The sequence below is a fragment of the Heterodontus francisci genome, chromosome 12 (genome assembly GCF_036365525.1).
Source record: "Heterodontus francisci isolate sHetFra1 chromosome 12, sHetFra1.hap1, whole genome shotgun sequence".
Taxonomy (NCBI): domain Eukaryota; kingdom Metazoa; phylum Chordata; class Chondrichthyes; order Heterodontiformes; family Heterodontidae; genus Heterodontus; species Heterodontus francisci.
Genome location: NC_090382.1, coordinates 92,995,217 through 93,020,596, shown reverse-complemented (window position 1 = coordinate 93,020,596; position 25,380 = coordinate 92,995,217). Strand labels below are relative to the sequence as shown.

The 25,380-nt window shown below is 42.2% G+C and overlaps 1 protein-coding gene across 17 annotated transcripts in view; it reads left to right on the top strand.

Moving 5' to 3' along the window:
- Positions 1–24,988, top strand: part of LOC137375999 (teneurin-2-like) — an 812,476-nt gene extending 787,488 nt beyond the window's left edge. For all 17 annotated transcript variants that reach the window (XM_068043888.1, XM_068043886.1, XM_068043879.1 and 14 more), the window contains 6 exons: positions 610–785; positions 1,623–1,858; positions 4,350–4,646; positions 19,828–21,442; positions 22,375–22,505; positions 23,682–24,988. In XM_068043888.1, the coding sequence (XP_067899989.1) occupies positions 610–785; positions 1,623–1,858; positions 4,350–4,646; positions 19,828–21,442; positions 22,375–22,505; positions 23,682–24,443 (3,217 nt within the window). In that variant the 3' untranslated portion in view covers positions 24,444–24,988. The remainder of the gene's footprint in view (positions 1–609; positions 786–1,622; positions 1,859–4,349; positions 4,647–19,827; positions 21,443–22,374; positions 22,506–23,681) is intronic.
- Positions 24,989–25,380: the final 392 nt, after the last annotated feature.

Genomic DNA, 25,380 nt, shown 5'->3' with positions numbered 1-25,380 from the left:
TGGATTGTTGCTAATGGGCTGTGTGGATGAAAGTCAGTGAGGAAGGTCACCAGCTACTTACTTGCAAGGAAATCCTCAACAGCTATTTTGCAATGCATATGCAATGGTGAATGTTTCAGCAATTAACTATCTGAAATAACATGGTGATATTAGAACTCCTGTATCACAAAACCATTATTAATCCAGAATTTATATGGCCTGTCAATTACAATATGATCATTGAAAATACAACTACTCCCATGGCACATAGCTCAACACTAGCAGAAGTACACAAAATAACACGTTGTACAAAAAAAATCATTCAATGCACATATTATAAATGATAACAAGAAGCTCCAGTACTCCCTGTATAATTTTAAAAGGAGCATTATTTTTCTCTGAATAACTCAATTATTAGTATTCATTAATCTTTGTGAAGTTCAAAATCAAATATATTTTACTATCTTAGGAACTGAAAGCTAAATATTCACTGTTCTTGTGTTCCTGAGGCACAAGTGTTCACTCGTTCTCTATGAAACCCGCTACCACACATCTGATTCTCTCCTTAACCTATTGATGGTTTCTATGTGGAAGATATAGGTTGACCTGATATCATTTATTTGCACTTAGTTACGACAGTGAAGGACGACTGACAAATTTGACCCGTCCCACTGGTGTAGTGACCAGTTTGCATCGGGAAATGGAGAAGTCAATCAATATTGACATTGAAACTTCCAACCGAGAAGATGATGTTACTGTGACCACTAACCTTTCTTCAGTGGATGCATCTTATACCCTGGTTCAAGGTAAACAATTTGATATATTAAAAACAAACCTGCTATCTGCAGTAACAAGATGATAAATTTGGTAAAAATGCATAATTGTGGTTTTCATGATTAGTTATCTGTTATGAAATTGACATCAGCATTCATGGTAGAGGTTGGTGCTTTATACATCAGTTTGATTTATAGTGGAAGATTATTGCAGCAGCCCTACTGGCACAAATCTCTCTTCGGTGTTAGCTGTGCATTTTGAAAATAAGAGATGATTTTATATTGAAGGAGTGAAAGAATGGTGCAGTGATAATGTTCCACTTGGGCTTGAGCATGCAATGCAAATATGATTTGATAATACTATTGAACTACTTTTATTTTAATTTTATTAATAGTCTATACAATTTGGATGCCTTGAATCCATTCTTTCTGTGCAATTAGAATCTCATACTGTCTCTCAACATTGTCCAGCCTAGGTTTGGTTATGAACTGATCATTGTTCCTTATGTAGTAAAATTCCTTTATTTTGACACAACAATGCTTGTCTTTATTTGAAACTGAGGAAAATATTTGAAGGATCATTGCCAGAAAAAAAAATGAAATATTGAGTCACTCAAAAAACATCTTCACATGGTGTGTGATATAAATTAGACTGCAAGGTTTATAGGTAAAGAAATACCAGCACTGAATCATGCTTGCATAATTTACTTGCCTGGTAGGCTTCAGGTTATATGTGTTCAATGTCACTTGATTTATTTAGGAAACCACCAGTGCCATTGTATGCCTTCTGTAACCAGCTGTATTCAAAATGTTAATTGGCATTTATCAAAGTGAGCAGCTTTCTTATTATTGCTGTAATTCTCCCACCAGATCAAGTGAGGAACAGTTATCAGCTTTGCAACAATGGCACCCTTCGAGTGATGTACGCCAATGGAATGGGTGTCAGCTTTTACAGTGAACCTCATATTCTCGCGGGGACTATAAGTCCAACTGTTGGACGGCGCAATATCACTCTACCAGTGGAAAATGGACTGAACTCAATTGAATGGCGCCTCAGGAAGGAACAGACCAAAGGAAAAGTGACCGTGTTTGGAAGGAAGCTTCGGGTAGTTCATTATAAACATGTTCATCATAAATTGTAGGGATCAAAAGCCATTTAGCCTTTGTAGCGTGGCTTGAGTGTTTCATTTTTTTTAATGACTTTTGGAATGCATGTGCCTTTTAGGCACCTATAGCATTGCAGCATTCCTGTAAGGAAATGCTGCCAAGCTTCAGGCCACTGTTTTCCCTGATATGCCAGCATTGTTTTATATGGTAGCCATATGTCCTTAATGCAGATGGCACAGCACAGCAGCTAACTCTCCACTAAGCCAGACCCTGAGAAAACAGATCCCTACAGTCATTGGCAGGGAGGTGTGGTGGAACCCACAGAAATGGTTGGTGGCTGCAGCTGACAAGATATCAATCAGGCAATGCTCGCTGTTCATTGCCCTGGCATGCCTTCTTTCATGCATATAAACATGATGCGCTGTTATTGAAATGTGTCTGAAGAACCATTCATCATAGCCGTAGTAGAGCATTTGCATGTACTGGCAATGACGTCTTGTTCTACTTTCACAACTTCATCGGAGCTAATTTCGGCTTAATCTGCAGGCACGAGTGTGTGGGTGTCCGCAGATAGGCACAGAGTACATTTCAAGCAACCTAACCTGCTTGGCATCCCTCTAGTCATCCACTTCTTCCAAGCATAACAACTAAGATGATTCCACCATTGGCAAACCCATTGGTGTCAGGAAAGGCTACTGGGGCCAGAAAACAAAGTTATTAAAAACAACTAGCATAAAAGCTCATTTAAACTCAAATACCAGCAGGAAGTAAATTTAAAACATTAACATGATTGGTCGATGAATGGGCACTACCACATCTTGGGCTATTTGAAGACCCTCTCACCTGAACAAGCCACCAAAGATCCCTTCCTGTCATGTTTCCTGGGTATGCTGGAAACCTGGCATCCAGCATGGCCACAGGAACCAAAATGGAGCAGCATCCTTCCCTGCCTCCAGTTGAATGTACCAATGAGGTTCTGCCTGCTTTAAATCTGAATTTAGATGCCTTACTACAGGCCTGATCAGAAATTGGATCAGGATCAAAATCTGATGAAACTGATTTTACATAGTATTTACAACACAGAAACAGGCTATTCATTGCAACAGATCCATGCTGGTCAGTTCCATCCTCACCCAAATACAGTTGTAGATGGGAATACAGGACACTAAAGTCAGCCCCATGTACTCTTGGGAGGGTGGAGGGCGTAATTTGCCTTGAGCAGTAGTGTCAAATGGGCACTAGTGAGTGGTCAGCCCCTTTTCCACTTAACTCAAATATTAATGCATTTCACCCTTCTGGTCATTAGTGCTTTATTCATGGCCCCCATACCAAACAACAAGCCCTGAACAAGTACAGGGAATAGAAACAAACTGTGCTTGTTCTCACTTCAGTTTAGAAGAGTGAGGGGAGACTTGATTAAAGTATATAAGATCCTGAACAGTCTTGACAAGGTGGATGTGGAAAGGATGTTTCCTCTTGAAGGGGAGTCCAGAACTAGGGGGCACTGTTTTAAAATTAGGGGTCGCCCTTTTAGGACAGAGATGAGGAGAATTTTTTTCTCTCAGAGAGTTGTGAGACTTTGGAACTCTCTGCCTCAGAAGGTGGTGGAGGCAGGGTCATTGAATAATTTTAAGGCAGGGGTAGATAGATTCTTGTTAGGCAAGGGAATCAAAGGTTATCGGGGGTAGATGGGAATGTGAATTCGAGATACAAACAGGTCAACCATGATCTTATTGAATGACGGAGTAGGCTAGAGGGGCCAAATGGCCGACTTCTGCTCCTAATTCGTTTGTTCGTATGTTTGTAAACCTTTTGATTCTGTGATTTGGCCACTAGTAGCTGCAAAGGAGCATCAGGCATTGGCTCATTCTTTCATTTCTCCCTTAAGAGGAATCACAAGTGCAAACCCATTTTCTACTCAGCACACCGTGGCTGCTATGAGAGCAATTTCTTTTTTAAACAGCAAAACAAAATAGTGATATGATCGCAATTTACTTCCTTTCGATAACAAAATTACTTCTTCAAGACCTTTGGTGTCTTGTATCTCTGCCATGTTACTTTATGTCTCCATGTTTCAAACTTACAGAAAATAATTTTCTTCTGATCCTTGAGGCATAATGCACGCAAGGCTTTTTTTTCCAAAAGCTGTGAAGAAAACAAGGTGCAATTTCTTTAAAATTTCATATGAAAGAACTTTGGAGAAAAATTAATGATTAAATTGTTAATCATGGTGTTCATGCTCATTAGCAAAGGCTGAATGCATTGCAGTTTCTTTGAACTCATGCCAGATTGCAATCACTTAAATCATATTGATGATAATGTCATTTGAAAGCTTTCTTCTATATTGGCAAAGGCACAAAATTCAATCATCTACGCCAGGCATAAGCCATTATAATTAAAATGAAATAAATTGCCCCAGTAATCCCACACATGGTCTGTTTTAAGTAAAGAGAGAGACATTTATGATTGTGGTTCTTTAATTTTATACAGGTGCATGGACGAAACTTGCTTTCCATTGATTTTGATCGTAATTCCCGGACAGAGAAGATTTATGATGACCATCGAAAATTCACATTGAGGATTATTTATGATACATTGGGTCGCCCCACAATCTGGCTCCCAAGCAGTGGTCTAGCTGCAGTTAACGTCTCCTATTCTTCTAGTGGGAAAGTAATTGGAGTTCAACGTGGTGCGATGAGTGAGAAAAGCGAGTTCGATGAACAGGGCAGGGTTATATCCCGAGTTTTCTCCGATGGAAAAGTCTGGAGCTACGCTTACCTTGACAAAGTATGTTTAGATGTAATTAGCTCATTAATAAGACATTACTTCTTCCAGGTTCCCCTCATTGCCTCGCAGCTGTTTTAGATAATGTGAACAGTAAGTAAGATTGTGAAGCAGGAATGTGAAAGTAAATGATAATGTAATAATACATTTGGTAAGTAGGCAGAATTGATTTAAAAACAACAATTATATTTGAGCAGATTAAATGAAAGATTTGCTTCACTTTGAAGTGTAGCAGAATTTACGTCCACTCGTTAATACCCATGAAGAATGATAGGTGTCTCAATTCTGCCTGTGAACAGCAGCAAAGTTGCTCAAAGTTTTACTGCCACCCATGTGAAAAATAGCAGCTACACTCACTGTCACACTCACACTCAAACAAGTCATGAAAAGCATGTAAAGTAATGGTATAGGTGGTACAACAGATTCGTTGCGTATGGAATATACTTTTAGAACTTCCAGTATGCACTCTAAATACATGAAACGTATGAGACCAAACAATGTGGAGAATTTTAAAGTTCATCGTCTAGGTGGTAACCCACTGGAGCGGATTCCCCACTTGTCAATGAACTCACCGTTCATCCCATAGTCTAAGGCTTTCACACTATGATCAGAGACTGGAACATTTGATTATAGAATGATACACTTAACACATTTTCCTCTTCTTAGTTTAACTTTGAACTTTTAACCTCAAAATTACAACTCATAAGCATTGTTCTGCTTTTGGCCTTTTGTTCAGCTTGCTTAACTGCCTTCTCATTGAACCATTCTGGCCTGACTATTTCTTTCTTGCCAATTGTGAAAGCTGTCTCTTGACTCTCAAACAGTGAGGAGTGGCAAGAGATGGGTTTTTATACTTCAAATTTCACGAAGACAAACAATAGTCTGAATTCTGCTTTTGGATGGTGAGAAGTCCCACCACCGAGGCTGAAAGTGGGAGCTGACCCTGTGCCAGTGGGCGGCGGGACCCTGGTGTGGCATTTTGTCAGCAACTGCCAATTAACAGGTTGCTGCTGGTGCTGCCGTCTAATTGAGGACCCAATCAGAAGACTAGCAGCTCAGCAGCCTTAGCAGCACCAGCACTAGCAGTGGCCACTCCTGAGACTGCAAGATGAAGGAGAGGGTGCCTCAATGCTGAGGCCAGGCAGGCAGACCCGGCGATCGGACGCAGGGGGCAGGGATGGGGGATTGTGGTGACATAGCCGCAGGGGCTGGCCATCACCGAGGGTAAGCCCCTCCATGGGCCACGGAGCAGACACAAAGGATGGCCCTTCCCTGCAAACTGCTGGGAGGCTGCCAGAGACACCTTCCCCTGCCGTATTACTAGCCCTCCTGCCTCCCAGCCCATCGCCATAGGGCTAGGAAAATTCAGCTCAGTGTTTCCAGCTTCCATCCTCAAAGTTGTGTGAGGCACTTCCAATTTGTCAATTAATTTTGAAAGGCAATTTCCATTCATTCTGATGAGAACTTTTTGCCTGCTGCTTATTGCCAGCATTTTTTCATTAATTCATCACAATTAAAAAAATCTGACTTTGATGTCTGCTTACAAGGCTTTGTTATGGATCACATTGTCAATTTCCCAAACAAGTTAGCCAAATCCATCAATGTTCCACACTGATCAATGAACCGTTTTATAACCTTCCTGGTACCTTTCTATATTTATCTGGGACAGTTCCTTTTCCTGGTTGCCTGAGAGCTTTGGTTTCCTAGAATTCCAGTGTTATCCAATGGATGTTCCCAGAATGCCATAGTGTGGTTCAAAGAGAAGCATCACTCACCCCCATGTCAGTAATGGCAGCGGACACCTCAGAATTACTTCAGCTAACTCCATTACTTATTTGCCAAGAAGAGTGGCTGTTAGCCCTAGTCCACCTCCCCTATGAAATGTAACACAGACACCTCCACTGAATGAATTATTGTGCATCACTATTAAATATTCTTATTACCAAGTAGGGATCATGTCATCATTTAAGAATAGGCTAGCTAGGTGGTGAAGGAAAGGATAATAAAGGAACATGGCAAAAGAGTGGACAGATGGATTAGGATTACTGCTCATGTGGAGGGTGAATACCAACATGGGCTCGTTGGTTCTGAATGGCCTGTTTCTGTTTTTAATTTGTATGTAACCTGCAGTGGTATTGTATATGGCGAAGGAGCTCAGGACCAGTTATAGTCTTTGAATGAACTGAGGCCAGAGGTTGGGGATAATTGAGTGCAGATATAATTCAGTTCCTATCTTGCAGTCATAGATCCTGTCCTAATTTGTAAATAATACTTTGATTGTATATTATTATTTATAGTTAATTGGTAAAACTCGGGCAATCAGATGAAACTTTTGAAGTTTCTCTGTAGTTGAAGCTAAGGAACTGTAAGATGCAAAACTGACGTACTACAGCACCAGCACTGATGGGAAGGTGCAATTACATTGGCAGTTTCTGTTCGAAATGTGGATATAGGGACTTATAATGGAAGAAAAGTGATAAAAATGCGACAACAGGATTTAAGGTTTTGTAGACAGGAGCTGTGGGAAAATGTGATATTTGAGATGTATTATAAATTGTGCTATTTTCATTCGAGTTAAGAGTAGCTCTGTTAAGTCTGCAGCCCAATGGTGCAGATCATTGATGCTCTAATGGTTACTGCATGGAATAGGCAGAAGTAGCTTTAATTCCCATTCCATTCAATTCACAATCTGATTTGTGCTGAAGAGGGAGACACTGGATGAAGGGAGTGCAGTGTCCATGCAACAGAGAAGGTAAACCAAGCAGCGATATCTTGATCAGCTGATAAATCATGCCTCTGCAATTGGCTAAAGGTAGCTTGATGAGAGTCTCGCAACAGGTGAACACCTCTGCCTTTTCAGCAGCAAGGATTTGAAACAAGAGAATTAAAGAAGTTCAGGGAAGACATATGGGGATAAGATTTCAGGAAAACATGTAAAACCCAAGTCAAATGATTCACAAAATCAGTCAAGTATTAAATAAGGAAGTTATGGAATGAGAAATGTTCATTCAGCTCATGAAGGCTGCTCTTGCCAACACTCCAGATGCATTTTACATTGCCCTGGATCCTGCCAACTTACTTACGCTTTCTTCATGACCCCAACTAAAAACAATCAAATATTATTCTGGCTAGGTAATAAAATATTTAGTTTGTTTTAAGATTTGAGATTGAGCAAAAAAGAAACAGGGTGGAAAATGCACAGCATTTTATTTTTAAGTGCAAGAAATCTACCTACAATTGCAAGAATTAAAATAAGTTACATTTGATACCTATAAGGAGCTGAAAAAGATGGAGGAGACGTGACCTGATGCTTTATTAATAGCACATTTCCGGTTCTTGTTCATTTGAAACTGGGGCAATACAAGGTGCAGGGAGTGGAACAAACAGGATGTGTGCATCCTTCATGAGGAGATTGGTGGACAAGACAGCACTTAGTAATTCTCACTGGATATAGGGGCCATTGCAGAAGTGGAACCTGTGGCTCAATAAAGTATGCCCACGTTAAACAAATGCAGCACTTACACTGGTTTATTCGTTAACATTTTTGCATGATTCATACTGTATTTACTGTCACAGGCAAAGTGTAACAAAGATTTTGGAATTTTGGGTGGGGAAGCCCAATCACACTTTTTAACAAACAAGTCATATCTTTCTATAATAAAAGCAAAATACTGCAGATGCTGGAAATCTGAAATAAAAACAAGAAATGGTGAAACCACTCAGCAGGTCTGGCAGCATCTGTGAAAAGAGAAGCAGAGTTAACGTTTCGGGTCAGTGACCCTTCTTCGGAACTGGCAAATATTAGAAAAGTCACAGGTTACAAGCAAGTGAGGTGGGGGTGGGGCAAGAGATAACAAAGGAGAAGGTGTAGATTGGACAAGGCCACATAGCTGACCAAATGGTGATGGAGCAAAGGCAAACAATATGTTAATGGTGTGTTGAAAGACAAAGCATTAGTACAGATTAGGTGTTAACGGACTGAATATTGAACAGCAGCAAGTGCAAACCTGAAAAAAAACAGTGGGTAAGCAAACTGAACAAGCTAAGATGAAATGAAATAAATGCAAACAAAAGGATTATGAAAAATGAAAAAAAAATTGAAAATGTAAGTAAAATGGGGGGCTGTCATGCTCTGAAATTATTGAACTCAATGTTCAGTCCGGCAGGCTGTAGTGTGCCTAATTGGTAGATGAGATGCTGTTCCTCAAGCTTGCGTTGATGTTCACTGGAACATTGCAGCAATCCCAGGACAGAGATGTGAGCATGAGAGCAGTGGGGAGTGTTGAAATGGCAAGCAACCGGAAGCTTGGGGTCCTGCTTGCGGACTGAGCGGAGATGTTCCGCAAAGCGGTCACACTCAGTCCGTTAACACCTAATCTGTACTAATGCTTTGTCTTTCAACACACCATTAACATATTGTTTGCCTTTGCTCCATGATCTTTTGGTCAGCTATGTGGCCTTGTCCAATCTGCACCTTCTCCTTTGTTATCTCTTGCCCCACCCCCACCTCACTTGCTTATAACCTGTGACTTTTCTAATATTTGTCAGTTCCGAAGAAGGGTCACTGACCCGAAACGTTAACTGTGCTTCTCTTTTCACAGATGCTGCCAGTCCTGCTGAGTGGTTCCAGCATTTCTTGTTTTTATTTCAGATCTTTCTATGTTATAAGCCAAGTATTCCCTGTAATACCATCTTCCATTCCTATGGTGACTGTGCTCCTTTTCTGCTACTGAGAAATTGTTTTCCTCTGAATTAGTTAACTCCAGTAAATCACAAGTGTCCCTTGTGTTTTCTAGGCACATAATGTAATCAGGTGAGGTTGAATGATTAATTGAGGAGAACAGAAGCACTGTAGAAATGTGAATCCCGAGACAAGAAAGGAGTAGCTATTTGGGTGCCCCATTAATACATTATGTTAGAATACTAATGTGCTATGTTATCAACTGGCAGGACACAGCTTCGTATTAAAAGATTCACCACACAGTGAGTTTCTGATTTTAATTGTTTTGGAACCAGCTAGAGGTCAGCAGCATTTCTGCAGGTACATGGAGGAAAAATGGATTGATTTTAAATATCAGTGGGCCAATCTTCCATTTGAGCCCTCCACAGAACTACGCAGATCACCTGCCTGTGACCAGAAAATGGAGGGAAACCCAGTTCCACAGGGATCCTGCACCATTTTTTTGATGCAGTCATGTTCCAGTAGCAGGCCACAGGAAGATCTTCCACTGCCAGATCAATGCCACTGGAACATGTCTTAGTGGACTCCTGGGCTACTTCAGGAATTTCGTCCTTAAAAGGTTGCAGCTCTCAGTTGTCCTGCTGGGGCCCCAAAACTTTAACTGCCTGAATAATTCCATGCAAGAAAATACCATATAACTCCCAGAGGAGCTGAAGACTGGATATTCCGTTGGAGTGGCATGATGCTGCTGCAACATTCTGGGCCTCCATCCAAGTGGATGGAAACACCCTTACTGGTAAGATGCACCCACCCCAAGCATACACAAGAATACAAGAAATAGGAGCAGGAGTAGGCCATTCAGCCCTTCAAGCCTGCTCCACCATTCAATGAGATAATTGCTGATCTTCTACTTCAACACTATTTTCCTGCCCTATCCCCATACCCTTGATGTTTTTAATATCTAGAAATCTATCGATCTCAATCTTGAACATACTCAACGACTGAGCCTCCACAGCCCTCTGGGGCAGAGAATTCTAAAGATTCACCACCACCACCCTCTGAGTGAAGGAATTCCTCATCTCAGTCCTAAATGGCCTATCCCTTATTCTGAGTCAGTGTCCCCTGGTTCTGGACTCCCCAGCCAGGGGAAAAATCCTTCCTGCATCCACCCTGTCGAGCCCTGTAAGAATTTTGTATATTTGAATGACATCACCTCTCACTGTTCTAAACTCCAGAGAATAAAGGCCCAGTCTATTTAATCCTTCCTCATAAGATAATCCCTCCAGCCCAGGAATTAGTTTGGTGAACCTTCCTTGAAAATATGTTTTAGTTGCATTTCTAGTTACACGTAGCTGGGGTCTCAATCTACCAAACTCCTAGAAGCACAGCAAGGACATCAAAATTTCTAGCATTTGTTATCTAAAGCACAGAATACTTGTGCAATATCTAGTTACCAGCCCAAATTTGTTTCTCATGTTGTCAAATTGCATTTTGGAATAGATGTTTTCAAGATCCTGACAACATCCACTAATCGCCATGATTTACATCTATGTCTGCAATCTTGGTGTCACATCAGGGTTTTCAAATACATTTTTATTTATTTAAATGTTTGCCATTGGTTATCTCCTGTCATACCTTTCAATTTAATTCCCCAATCTACCAACTCACGCCCTCAAGCCTCTGTATTGATTATGTACTTAAAGGAAACATTTGAAAGCTATAGTGAAAGAGCAGGGGAGTGGGACTAATTGGATAGTCATGCAGGTATGAAGGGCCAAATGGCCTCCTTTTGTGTTGTAGTATTCTATTCTATATATTACCCTATATAAATATTATGACTATTATCTTAATAGTCATTCACACACACTTTTTTGTTCAGTAGATTTTTAGGAATTTCCAGAATTGGCCTTTATAGCCACTCCAGGCGCTGCTTCACAAACCACTGACCACCTCCAGGCGCGTATCCATTGTCTCTCGAGATAAGGAGGCCCAAAAGAAAAAGAAAGAAGATTTTTAGGACATCTGATTTTTTTTTTTAATGTTGCTGCTGCCAGAATTTTCATGTAACTTCATCCCTCAGTGTTACACTATAATGATTATGACAGAAGCAAAGCTCCATCGCACTTCATTCAAAAGCATTCTCGTATTGTATATATCTTTTTCACAATACTTTTTAATATAGGGTAATATATAGAATAGAATACTACAACACAAAAGGAGGCCATTTGGCCCTTCATACCTGCATGACTATCCAATTAGTCCCACTCCCCTGCTCTTTCACTATAGCTTTCAAATGTTTCCTTTAAGTACATATTCAATACAGAGGCTTGAGGGTGTGAGTTGGTAGATTGGGGAATTAAATTGAAAGGTATGACAGGAGATAACCAATGGCAAACATTTAAATAAATAATTCTGAATCCTCAAAGAGTCTACATTCTCTTGAGGAATTAAAAATTCTACTGCAAATGTGGTACAGGGCTAATTAGAGATGCTAATGACAGTATTAGATTAAAAAGAGGCTTACAATGTTGTCAAAAAGAATAGTAAGCTGAGGATTGGAATGGTTTTAAAAATCAACAAAGGACGACCAAGAAATTGATAAAGGAGAAAATAGAATATGAGAGTAACCTATTTTGAAATGTAAAAAAATATGATTCTAAGAGCTTTTGCAAGAATATAAAAAGGAAGAGATTAGCAAAAGTAAAGTAGGGTCCCTTAGAGGCAGAGACAGAAAAAATTATAATGGGGAGTAAGGAAATGGCAGAGATGTTGAACAAATATTTTGTGTTTGTCCTCACAGTGGAAGACACAAAGAACATACTGAAAATAGTGGGGAACCAAGGTTCTAATAAAAATGGAGAACTTAAAGTAAATAACATTAGTAAAGCAAAAATACTGGAGAAATTAATGGGACTAAAAGCCAGGGATAGACACCGACATATTACACCACAGATATTTAACATAATTATTGACATGGGGGCAATTAAGCTGAATATAAAGTGTATAGCCAATCTAATTCCATCAAAAGACAATCTGATTTTAAAACAGATTTCTCCCTATAAATAAAGTAGTTTAGCATACAAACACCAATAGAGAGCAGCACAACTATATTAGCTAGCTAGCAAGCAAAATAGTATGCAATGTCAAAGCGAATTACTTTTGTTGACAGAATAGAGCTAGATACATCATGTCACGGGGTGGTAGATGGACCTTGTCAGATAACCTCTGTGGATTCACACTGTGTCAGGAGTGCAAATTCATCCAATAAACCATAAAACGCAAGGAGAGGATTGTTATTGTGGATATTGAGGTGAAACAATAGAAAAATCAGCAATAAGAAGATGGACCATTTCTCACACTGCTGTTGTTACAAGACAATTTAACCCTGTGATCAATGTTTGTGCAACTTCTTCATCTGCTTGTAAAATGTGTCTGAAGACAGGGCAGCCAAAAAAAGGGCAGTGATCTCCAAATCAGGAGAATTTTATAGGATGTTGCAGATAGTACTTCAGAAGAGGCATGTAAATCACAAAAGCTGAGTGGGGCAGAAAAGGACAGAGAGATTAAAGGTAGGTAGCCAAGACTAGTTTATTTATCTTGACAGGCTGTTAAACTAGGTCCTGGATTCTAAAATGCAGAAGCAACAGAATATCTCATGGACGAAATGTCATTTGCTCACCAAAGCTAGTGACAAAATTACATAAACACAATTAGAAATAAAGAGCACCCTTCAGTTCCTCCAATAAAGTGATTCTCTTAAGTTCACTTATATCTACAATCTCAGTCTATCACTGTTGATTGCAGTTCGGCTCTGACAAGATAACTGTTAACAAAAAGCTTTTCTGCAAAACATTGAGTGGTTGTTACTGCATGTATTATTCAATTACAAAATGTTTAGTTACTCTCTGCAAGATTGTACTCTAGACTAACCAATTTATATCCAAGCCAAATTTCTTACTTGTTAGCAAAGGTGCACTTATAACGTAATGTAATTATATGACACAGACAACGTTCTGGAAAAACGGCCATAAAAGAAAGCAGCTCGTATGCCCGGGTTTTACTCCATGGAGCCACCACTATATTTTACGCGGCAGCTCATTTACAGGGCCAGGGCAGACCGCCTACCCCCTCTCCCACCCGATGACTTGGTGGGGGGGGGTGGGCGAACCATCCCCAACAACAGCATCTGGCGCCAATGCGCAGGCGCCGGCACCATTTTTAACGGGCTTCCAGCCCTTACATTTAATTAAAATGTTTAAAGAGAAATAAAAGGGAATTAAAGGGAAAGGGTAATAAAACTGAATTTAAATATAGCATACATGTTTCCAGCCCCCTCCCACTGTCCCCCATTAACAATACACTCATGCCTTGCCCTCTCCCCTACAAAAAAAATTATCTTGTGTACCTGACCTTCCCCCCCCCACCCCACCAAGAAAGTTCACAAACTTTTAACTTTACCCCTTCCTACCATTCCTCCATCAATTAGAACTGTTTTACCCTGCTTCCATGCCTCCTGCACTGAGAAGCTTACCTCCTCCCCCCACCCCACAGATTTTGCGCCTTATTTCCCCGCACAGGAATTTGAAGGCGCAAGTTAATGAATTAGAATATTTAAATTATGATCCTGTCACCGAGCGGCAGGGGACCGCCTCGAGGCCCCGCCACCTCCGGCCAGATAGGGACAGGCCCTGCTGGCAACGAGGTCCATGGCAAGTCTCATCCAGGGCAATCCTCATGCCCCCACCAACCACAGATCCTGACGTTGAGGCCTCTATAAAGTTCAGCCCAATGTGATTCCAAATGTATAGCAGTGGAATTGTGATGTTTATATAGAAACAAAATTCCAGTAACTTGCAACATGTCACTGAGCTTATGTCCCAAGTGAAAGTAATGTGTGCCAGAGTGTAAAAATCGAGACATTCCCTAAGTGACTTTTGCCATTTTAAAATGAGTTTACATAACATGAGCATTTAAACTTGTGTTTTAAAATAACCTAACTGCTCGGTTATTTTAAAACACAAAGTTAAAGGCTTGAAGCAGGGGTGCCCAATATTTTCGTATGGGGGTGCCACATTACAATTTTTGTCTTACATAGGAGGCCAGTGAGACAATTTTGGAAATATAAAGGTATTAAAAATTGATCTTGCTATTAATCAAAACAATAACATGTGCATTTTTGTGAAGAAGCTTTAAATGAGAAGACTAATTTATTGACTTACTTTCTGGTCACTATGTTGGACACTGATTTAGTGAGATACCTGGCTTTTTTTTTTTTGCTTGCACAAGTAGTCAATGTTTTTCTGCACAATTGTTATAGAGATGTGGAGTACACAGGATAGACGTCCATCTGTCATGAGTGACCTTGATTGCTCTCTCTCCCACCTCTGTCTGTCTGCCTGTCTGTGTGTGCGTGTCTCTCTCTCTGTGCCTCTCCCCCCCCCCCCGTGTCCCCCTCTCTATCTTCCCCCACCCCTGTGTTATCCCCCACTCTCTGTGCTGTTCCACCCCACCATGTTTTCACTCCTCTCTGTCTCACCCCACTCTATCCTCCCTCTCTCTCTCTGTCCCTCTTTTTCTCTGTTCCCCCCCATCTCTCTCTCTCTCTGTCCCCAATCTCTCCCTCTCTCTGTCCCCCATCTCTCTCTCCCCCATCTCTCTCTCCCTACTCTCTCTCTCTCCTGCCACTCTCTCTCCCCTCCATGTTCTCTTTCCCCCAGCCTATCTCCCCCAGCCTCTCTCCCCCACTCTCTCTCACCCACTCTCTCTCCCACTCTGTCTCCACACTCTTTCTCTCCCCCACTCTCTCCCCCACTTTCCCTTTCCCCCTCTCTCACCTCCATTCTCTCTCCCCTCCACTCTCTCTCCCCCTCTCTCTGTCCCCTCTCTCTCTATCCCAACTCTCTCTCCCTTCCCCCCTCCCTCTCCCCCTCTCTCTCTCTCCCCCCTCTGTCTCTCCCCCACTTTCTGTCTCTCCCCCACTTTCTCACTCTCTCTTCCCCTCTCGCTTTCGCTCTGACTGTTGCTAAGAGCGGGAACTTCAATTCCGAATTCTAGACAGCTTCAGGGTTTTCCAGCAGACTTTGTAAAAAAAATACGGAACCCGCGGAAAAACATTGAATCTGTCCAAAGTTGGAGAGCGCTGATTTGCTTCAGCACCTGTAAGCTGTGAAACTGACACTTGCGATTTTTTAAAAAGCTGGTCTATAAAAGCCAATGAGAAATTTCTCATCCGTGAAATTACCAGTCATAGGCCTCAAAATTGGTGTCTGTGGAGGAACACGTTGCAGACCTCTGCTAAAAGCTAACAAGTCCCCTGGACCTGATGGCCTACACCCTAGGGTTTTAAAATATGTGGATGCAGAGTCAGTGGCCGGGATTTTATGGGTCACCCCCACCTCTCCACCAAGGTGGGGATCGGAAGTGGCGGGGTGGAGAGGGGGGATCATGGAGTATTGCGATGGTGCCAGGGGTGGGGGGCGGTGGGGCGGAGCGTCCATCTCCCAGTGATCTTCCCGGGGGCGGGATAGGCCAATCAGATCTAAGCTCTGCAGTCCTGCCACATCCAGTCATGAATGGTGGTGGACAATTAAACAACTGTCAGGAGGTGGAGGATCCACAATTATCCCCATCCTCAACACTGGGTGAGCCCAGCACATCAGTGCATAAGACGAGGCCGAAGCATTTGCATCCATCTTCAGCCACAATTGTCCAATGGATGATCCATCTCAGCCTCGTCCTGAGGTCCCCAGCATCACAAATGCCAGTCTTCAGCCAATCCTATTCACTCCACGTGATATCAAGAAACGGCTGAATGTACTGGATACTGCAAAGGCTCTGGGCCCTGACAACATTCCAGCAATAGTACTGAAGACTTGTGCTCCAGAACTAGCTGTGCCCCTAGCCAAGCTGTTCCGGTACAGTTACAACACTGGCATCTGCCCGGCAATGTGGAAATTTGCCCAGTTATGTCCTTCCACAAAAAAGCAGGACAAATCCAACCCAGTCAATTACCACCTTATCAGTCTACTCCCGTTCACTACCAAAGTGATGGAAGGGGTCGTTAACAGTGTTATCAAGCAGCACTTGCTCAGCAATAACCTGCTCAGTTTGGGTTCTGCCAGGGCCACTCAGCTTCTGACCTCATTACAGCCTTGGTCCAAACATGGATCAGAAGTGAGATGAGAGTGACTGCCCTTGACATCAAGGCAGCATTTGACCAAGTATGGCATCAAGGAGCCCTAGCAAAACTGGAGTCAATGGTAACCAGGGAGAAAACGCTCCACTGGTTGCAGTCATACCTAGCACAAAGGAAGAGAGTTATGGTTGTTGGAGGTCAATCATCTCAGTCCCAGGACATCACTGCAGGAGTTCCTCAGGGTGGTGTCCTAGGCCCAACCATCTGCAGCTGCTTCATCAATGACCTTCCTTCCATCATTATGTCAGAAGTGGGGATGTTCGCTGATGATTGCACAATGTTCAGCACTAGTTGCAACTCCTCAGGTACTGAAGCAACCTATGTCCAGATGCAGCAAGACCTGGACGGCATTCAGTCTTGGGCTGATAAGTGGCAAGTAACATTTGCATCACACAAATGCCAGGCAATGACCATCTCAAACAAGAGAGAATCTAATCACCTCCCCTTGATGGTCAATGGCATTACCATCACTAAATCCCACACTATCAACATCCTGGGTGTGACCATTGACCAGAAAATGAACTGGAATAACCACATAAATACTGTGGCTACAAGAGCTGGTCAGAGCTTGGGAATTCTGCGGTGAGTAACTGACCTCTTGTCTTTCCAATGCCTGTCCACCATCTACAAGGCATGAGTCAGGAGTGTGATGGAATACTCTCCACTTGCCTGGGTGGGTGCAGCTCCAACAACACTGAAGAAGTTCGACACCATCCAGGACAAAGCAGCCCACTTGATTGACACCCCATCCACCACCTTCAACATTCACTCTCTTCACCACAGACATGCAGTGGCAGCGGTGTGTACTATCGATGAGATGCACTGCAGCAACTCAACAAAGGCTCCTTTGACAGCACCTTCCAAACCCGCGATCTCTACCACCTAGAAGGACAAGGGCAGCAGATGCATGGGAAAATCACCACCTCCAAGCCGCACACCATCCTGACTTGGAACTATATCGCCGTTTCTTCACTGTCACTGGGTCAAAATTCTGGAACTCCCTTCCTAACAGCACTGTGGGTGTACTTACACCCAAGGACTGTAGCAGTTCAAGAAGGCAGCTCACCACCACCTTCTCAAGGGCAATTAAGGATGGGCAATAATGCTGGCATAGCCAACGATGCATACATCCCAAGAACAAATTTAAAAAGGACATTGAGGCTTTTAAGTGGCTTATTAATGGCCCATTAAGGGCCTCTTCCTGCCATCACTGGGATCTTCCCAGCAGTTGCGGGGGGAGGGGCCTCTGCCATGCAGGGAGGAAACCGAGTAAAATGTGGGCTTGGGGATATCTCTCCTCCGTGGGAAATTTGTGGCCCATGGAGGATCCCCACTGAGAACAACTCCCCGGAGCCACCCCCGCCCCTGGATTGAAGGACCAGCCCCCCACCCGCCCTCGCTGAGGTCTTCCAGAGTGGCCCATGTGACGCCGCCTCACCTGCCTCTATTCCGAGGTTCCACTACTAGGCGTGGGTCCAAGGCATCTGTCGTGGTGCTGTCGATACTGCTGAGCTGCCGGCCCTCTGATTGGCCAGCAGCTCTTGGAGGCGGTTTGCCCATCCCTTTAAAATCTTTAAAGGGGCGGGAATCCTGCCTCCTAAAACTTTGAATCAAAAAGACCAGAGGATCGCTCTGGGTGGGCACGAAAAGGCAGAGCCAGGGTTCCCCACCTCTAGTACAAAATCCAGCCCAGTGGATGTATTGATTTTGATCTTCCAGTATTCCCTAGATTCTAGAATGGTCCCCGGGGTTTGGAAAGTAGCAAATGAAACCTTGCTATTCAAGAAAAGAGGGAGAGAGAAAACAGGGAACTCAGAACATCAGAATGTTTGGCTTCGTCGATCTGCAATTTCAAAATCGCCTTCTGGCCCTCCCCAGCTCTTAACAGGCTCCTAGGAGCATAACGCACAGTTAAGTGGAGGCAAGTGGGTTCCCAGCTCTCCCCCCCCACCCTCGCTTTGAAAATAGCAGGAGGCATCGGGATACTGATGGGATACGTCATCCGGGAGCGCTATTTTCAAAGCTCACCCACACCAATCTCACACCTACAGGCGATTGAAAATCCCGGCCTTGGTTTCTATTCTCATATTCTATTTCAGAGCATTTATGGTTTTAGCTGACCCAGTGAAGAGGAAGAGACAGCTTGCAGACCAGGTCAACCTCATTACGCTCTAGGGTCAAGTTGCAAACCATAGCCTGGAGGGCAGATAAAAAGAGAAGATATAAAGTCATTACAAATAAAATTCATAAGGCAGTAAACTGAAAACCCTTATTCCACACTGAATTCTTTACAGTACACATTGTGCCTTTGTACCAAAATCAAATGACGCTGAAACTTGAAAGAGTCATAGAATTTTAAGCATTTTAAACATGTTTTTGGGAGTGCCAGCAGTACTAATTCATCTAATGGCTGTAAACTGACCAATCAAGGATCATGAAGCCCAATTTTCACTCTGCATTACTATGTAGGCATAACACATTACAACAATCACTTCGTTTACACAAAAAATTCAATCCATTGATTAGCTGTCAGCAAAAAATGATGGCGCTTTTAAAGCAGTTTACAAATGGAGTAACTGGGTTTGTGGTTCAACATCGTTATCATAGAATCATACAGGGCAGTGGGAGGCCATTTGACTCATCATGCTTATGCTGGCTGTTTTGAAAGAGCTATCCAATTAGTCCCACTCACCTTGCGTTTTCCCCATAGCCCTGCAAATGTTTCCCCTTAAAGTATTGATCCAATTCCTTTTTGAAAATTATTTTTGCATCTGTTTCATCCACCCAGTGCACAATAACAAAACTATAGACACATGGGCTGCCAGTTTCACTCCATTAGCAGAAAACTTTTTTTAGTATCCAGCTGCAAGTTGCTGAGACATAGAAAGCAGAATGGTTGTAAGTTCAATCACAGTCTATTTTGAATTAGTTGATTTCATTGGGCCACGGGAGACATGAGACAAGTATCCCTCGGTTAAAGAAGGAAAACTTTATAACACAGATTCCCACTTATTATTGCTCTTCAAAGACATCTGCTGGAAGTGGATGTGTGCAGCCATTGTGTGAGGAAACAGGATCAGTTGTGGTGCTGCTCCCTTCTGGTAGAATTGCCTGAGGACACTCATTGCTCAGCATCATAAATGATGGTTGGTCACCTGACCAAGGCACTGCAGGACAATTGGCTTCTGTGAAATTGTATCGTAGCAAAAAGTTAATATTTTCAAGGGATGGACATTAAGGGGTTGGGGAAAATTGGTAGCAAAAGATATTTGATTTATTCAATTTCTAAATCTTTCTCTTTTTTGCAGTCCATGGTGTTACTTCTCCAGAGTCAACGTCAGTACATCTTTGAATTTGACCAAACAGATCGTCTCTATGCAGTCACAATGCCCAGTGTAGCCAGGCACACCATGTCAACTCATAATTCTATTGGTTACATCCGCAACATCTATCATCCTCCCGAAAGCAACGCATCAATGATTTTCGATTTCACTAAGGAAGGACGAATACTGAAATCTGCCTACATGGGCACTGGGCGGCAAGTGTTTTATAAATATGGAAAGTTATCAAAGCTCTCTGAGGTCCTTTATGACAGCACTGCTGTCACATTTGGTTATGATGAGTCAACAGGTGTGCTCAAAATGGTCAACTTGCAAAGTGGCGGGTTCTCTTGCACGATCCGATATAGGAAAATTGGTCCTTTGATTGACAGGCAAATCTATAGATTCTCTGAGGAAGGCATGGTAAATGCACGGTTTGACTACACATATCATGATAACAGCTTTCGAGTTGCCAGTATGAAACCGATTATCAGTGAAACACCACTTCCTGTTGACCTGTACCGTTATGATGAGATATCGGGGAAAGTTGAGCATTTTGGGAAGTTTGGAGTCATATATTATGATATAAATCAGATCATTACTACAGCTGTGATGACCTTGAGTAAGCATTTTGATACTCATGGACGCATTAAAGAGGTTCAGTATGAGATATTCAGGTCACTCATGTACTGGATGACAGTTCAGTATGACAGCATGGGGAGAGTGATTAAGAGAGAGATTAAGCTCGGCCCTTATGCGAATACAACCAAATATACATATGACTATGATGGTGATGGGCAGTTGCAGACTGTTGCTGTGAACGACAAAGCAACCTGGCGCTACAGTTATGACTTAAATGGCAACCTGCATTTGTTGAACCCTGGAAGTAGCATTCGAGTCATGCCTTTGCGTTATGACCTAAGAGACCGGATTACCCGGCTGGGAGATGTACAATACAGGCTGGATGAAGATGGCCTTCTTTTTCAGCGAGGCTCTGATATATTTGAATACAACTCCAAGTGTCTGCTTATCCGTGTTTACAGCAAATCCAATGGGTGGAGTGTGCAGTACCGCTATGATGGTTTGGGACGCAGAGTTTCCAGTAAAACCAATTTTGGCCAGCATCTGCAATTCTTCTATTCAGATCTAAACAACCCGACTAGGGTGACCCATGTTTATAATCACTCCAGTTCGGACATCACTTCCCTATACTATGACCTCCAGGGTCATCTCTTTGCCATGGAGATCAGCAGTGGAGAAGAATTCTATATTGCTTCAGACAACACTGGAACACCTTTGGCAGTCTTCAGCAGTAGAGGCCTAATGATCAAGCAGCTTCAGTATACTGCCTATGGTGAAATTTATCACGATTCAAACCCAGACTTCCAACTAGTAGTGGGATTCCATGGTGGCTTGTATGACTCTCTGACCAAGTTGGTACACTTTGGCCAGAGAGACTATGATGTCTTGGTTGGACGTTGGACAGCTCCTGATTATTCCATATGGAATGAGATTGGAAAAGATCCTGCCCCCTTTAACTTATACATGTTCAAAAACAACAATCCTCTTAGTAACGTGCACGATGTTGAAGATTATGTGACAGGTAAGGTTGGTAAGATCTTTAAGGACAACATACGTCACCCAGATAACTTGCATTACAATGAACTTCAAACTTGTATCAAACTATTAGCAGAGTCTGTTAAAGAAACATCAATGTGTATTGTATAATTCACTAATTGGTTGATATTAGTTCCAACAGAAAGGAAATGTTTGTTGGATGTGTAAAATGCAGATGTGATTTAAAGTTATGCGAGGGACTCATTTCAGAATTTTGACAACAAGATTTTTCTCTTTTTTTAGTTTTGTTTCTGGACAGGTGGGGGAAGAGTTTTTTTTTCCTTTTACCCTCTTGGTCTCCCAGGATTCTCTGCCTGAGAGTACTCGTAAATGATTTGCTCCCAGGCTTTTTCCAGTGCCACTTTATAAACAGTCAGGATGCATGAGAATGGACACCTCTCCGTTACAACACAGCTATAATTTTAAAATCACTGTGTGAGGAATCATGGCCATGAACCTACATACTATCAATCCAGTGCTCCAATGTACTAGAGTTCCGAAGAAGGGTCACTGACCCGAAACGTTAACTCTGCTTCTCTTTTCACAGATGCTGCCAGACCTGCTGAGTGGTTCCAGCATTTCTTGTTTTTATTTTAGCTCCAATGTACTATACCATCTTCATTAATGACAGCATTTGTTTGAAAAATGAAAAGTGCATTTTTTAATCTTTTATTGAGGCATTACAATTCACTATTGTGCCCTAATAAAGTGCCTTAACTTCAGAAGTGCCCTCATACATTAGAATACAGTATTCCCCATTCAGGCATCTTTGTGGCCTTTCTGTTGATACTGTTAGTACAATGCCATTAGATACTAAATTACTATAGGGTTGGCAAAGAAGGCAACTTACAAAATACTGAAGGAGAAATGTATATGCTAACAAATGTACATCCAGTTTTAAATTCTGTCTTCCTGCAGATGTTAAAAGCTGGCTTGTGATGTTCGGATTTCAGCTGTACAACATTATTCCTGGATTCCCTAAACCAGCTGTTCGTTTTGCAGCACCTCCTTATGAACTAGTGGAGAGTCAAGAGCGTGACAATGTACAGGTATAGAAACAAGCTAAGAGAATTTATCATTATCTGTCTGTTTGACATAATCACATCATTGTCTATCTTCCAGCTTGTTCACATCTCCAGTCATATATCTTTCTAACAGCCTGTCTGCCTGTCCATCTACCTGCCTATATACTTGTCTTCTCTAAGTACTGAAATTAGCAAGCCAACAAATACTGAAAATCTAATATATTCTTATTAATAAAGAACAAAACCCTCTATCTATACCTTTATACTCCCTCACATCCACCATATGATGCCTTTATTCCCAGAAAACTCATTTCTGTCTCTCATTCCAGTCATTCCTTTTAGTACTGTCCAAATCTTTGCTCCCTCAAGTCTAATAGGTTAAGATTTCAATGTATCTGGCGCATTGGATTAGAGAGATCTAGCTGATTGCATAAGTGGACCTCGCCTTCATCTGCCAAAACCACACACTACTACTGTAGGATCATCCTGGAAAGCATTAATAACCTTACTTTTTCTCTACCACAAGCATCTCCTTCAACCTTTTTCCTGCCTCTTCACTTCTAACAGCAAATGCAAGAAGCTTTCTTTGCCATCCTTCAATCAGCTATCTCTTCCTCGTCTTCTCCCCCTTCCTCTTGCTCACCAAGCTGTACCTTCCCCCAGTTCCCCAAAAGCCCTGAACCCCCTTTTCTACCGTCACACCCACCTTTTTTCATTCCTTCTCTGGACTCATCGTGTCATCTTTGTTTTTCCTTCAACCCCAATCCTCCTAAGTTTCTGACCTCCACCACCCTCCCCTCACCACTTTTCTTCCTGGCCTCATGCTAACTAGCATTATAAATGATTCTATAAACTCTGTTCTCCTTCCTTTAAACACTTTTATTATTAACCTCGTCAAAAAAAACCCTTGACCCTTCTGTCCTTGCATGCTGAAACCCCATCCAAGGAGCAGTAGAGAAAAATAATAAATACCATACAAATAAAATAAACTATACCTGGGCTGCAGATTAGCACAGTGCAAGATCACAGCTACAAATCTGTTTCTAGCCAAGCCAGGCACTTTTCTACAGGGAAGGAGAAGAAGAGTTATCCCATAATCTTCCTGTGCACCAATACCTCCTAGCATTTATGGCAGCAATAATTTTAATGTTTTCCATAAAGGACATGCTCACCGTATATCTTTTATGATTTGATTTTCAGTTCATTTCAGGGGTTCAACAAGCAGCAGAAAGGCTCAACAATGCCTTTATGGCATTGGAAGGATGCTCACTACCCAAATTCTCCAGACTAGGCCACAAGGACAGGCCAGGACACTGGTTTTCAGCCACTAATTCCATTATAGGAAAGGGAGTCATGTTTGCTGTCAAGGAAGGCAGAATAACAACAGATGTGACTAGCCTTGCAAGTGAAGACAGTCGGAAAATAGCATCCATTCTTAACAACGCATATTATTTGGATAAAATGCATTACACTATCAATGGGAGAGATTCACACTACTTGGTGAAAATTGGTTCATCGGATGGAGACCTGGCAACTTTGGGCATGACAAGTGGTCGAAAAATGCTGGAGAATGGAGTTAATGTCACAGTTTCGCAACCAACAATTCTGCTGAATGGAAGGACTCGAAGGTTCACAAATATTGAACTTCAGTATAGTGCCCTGCTGCTAAATATTCGCTATGGAATTACACCAGATACGCTGGAAGAGGAAAGAGCACGGCTGCTCGACCAGGCCAGGCTAAGAGCTCTAGTGAATGCCTGGACTAAGGAACAGCAGAAGGCAAGAGATGGAAAGGAAGGAAGCCGACTGTGGACAGAAGGAGAAAAACAACAATTGCTGAGCTCTGGCAGAGTTCAAGGTTATGATGGGTACTATGTGTTGCCTGTGGAACAGTACCCGGAGCTGGCAGACAGCCCCACCAATATTCAGTTCCTGAGACAGAATGAGATGGGAAAGAGGTAACAAACCGAACTGCTGTCATCTCTGGCAAGAGCTGGAAGGGTGATCACAATCACTATCTCCTCTCCTAAGGAGATGGAAACTCTAAAGGGGGTGCTAAAAGTAAGTTACTTTGGGAACTGAAGAGAAGATCCAAATTCATGTTAAATGAGTTTACAGCTTGTTCTTCAGCATTTGAGGACTCTCTGGAGTGGACTGGAGCCCAAAGAGAAAACTGTTTACTTGACAAATACCCCTTTTTTATAGGATAGCCCAGGTCCTCTGGGCTTATATTTGAAAAAAAGACAAATCTCTCTTCTTGTCTCAGTAAACTTACTGCCTCATGGGTGTCTCATTTAAAAGACTTGAGTCCAAAATGCCCATCTTGAATGAAACAGGAACTTCATAGTTGCAACCTTTTGTAATATATGCCCCGAAGGAGAACTTGTTTGAGCATACTGGAAATGTGCTGATCTGTCGAAGCTTGGGCCAGACTTCTTACACTGATGTATTGTTTTGTTTATTACCATAGCAACTGTAGTGGACACAGTAAGCCTTGGAGGTTATAGTTACTGCATTCCTACTTGGGAGGGGTTTGGGGGGGGCCATAATGTTTCTGAGGACGTGACGTAATTAATAAACAAAATATGTTATTGTCATACACCGTCGTACTCTTTTTAAAAAGAAATTTAAATAAAACTACGTTGTGGACAGATTGACGTTTGCAGGGTGTAGTCTGCATAGTTTCTTAAAAGTAGTCGTCAGTAATGGTTTATGGTAGAGTTGTGGCCAATGTTTCACTGCTACAAATGGCACTGCTTTTCACTGACCCTGTTCACTGAGGCACGGGGGAGGGAAGGGGAAAGGGGGCAGGAGGCACAATTGCTGCTAACAAAGTAAAATGATCGATGATGGTACCCTGCTCGCTTTTTACTTGCCTCTCAAATTATGACAATCACGC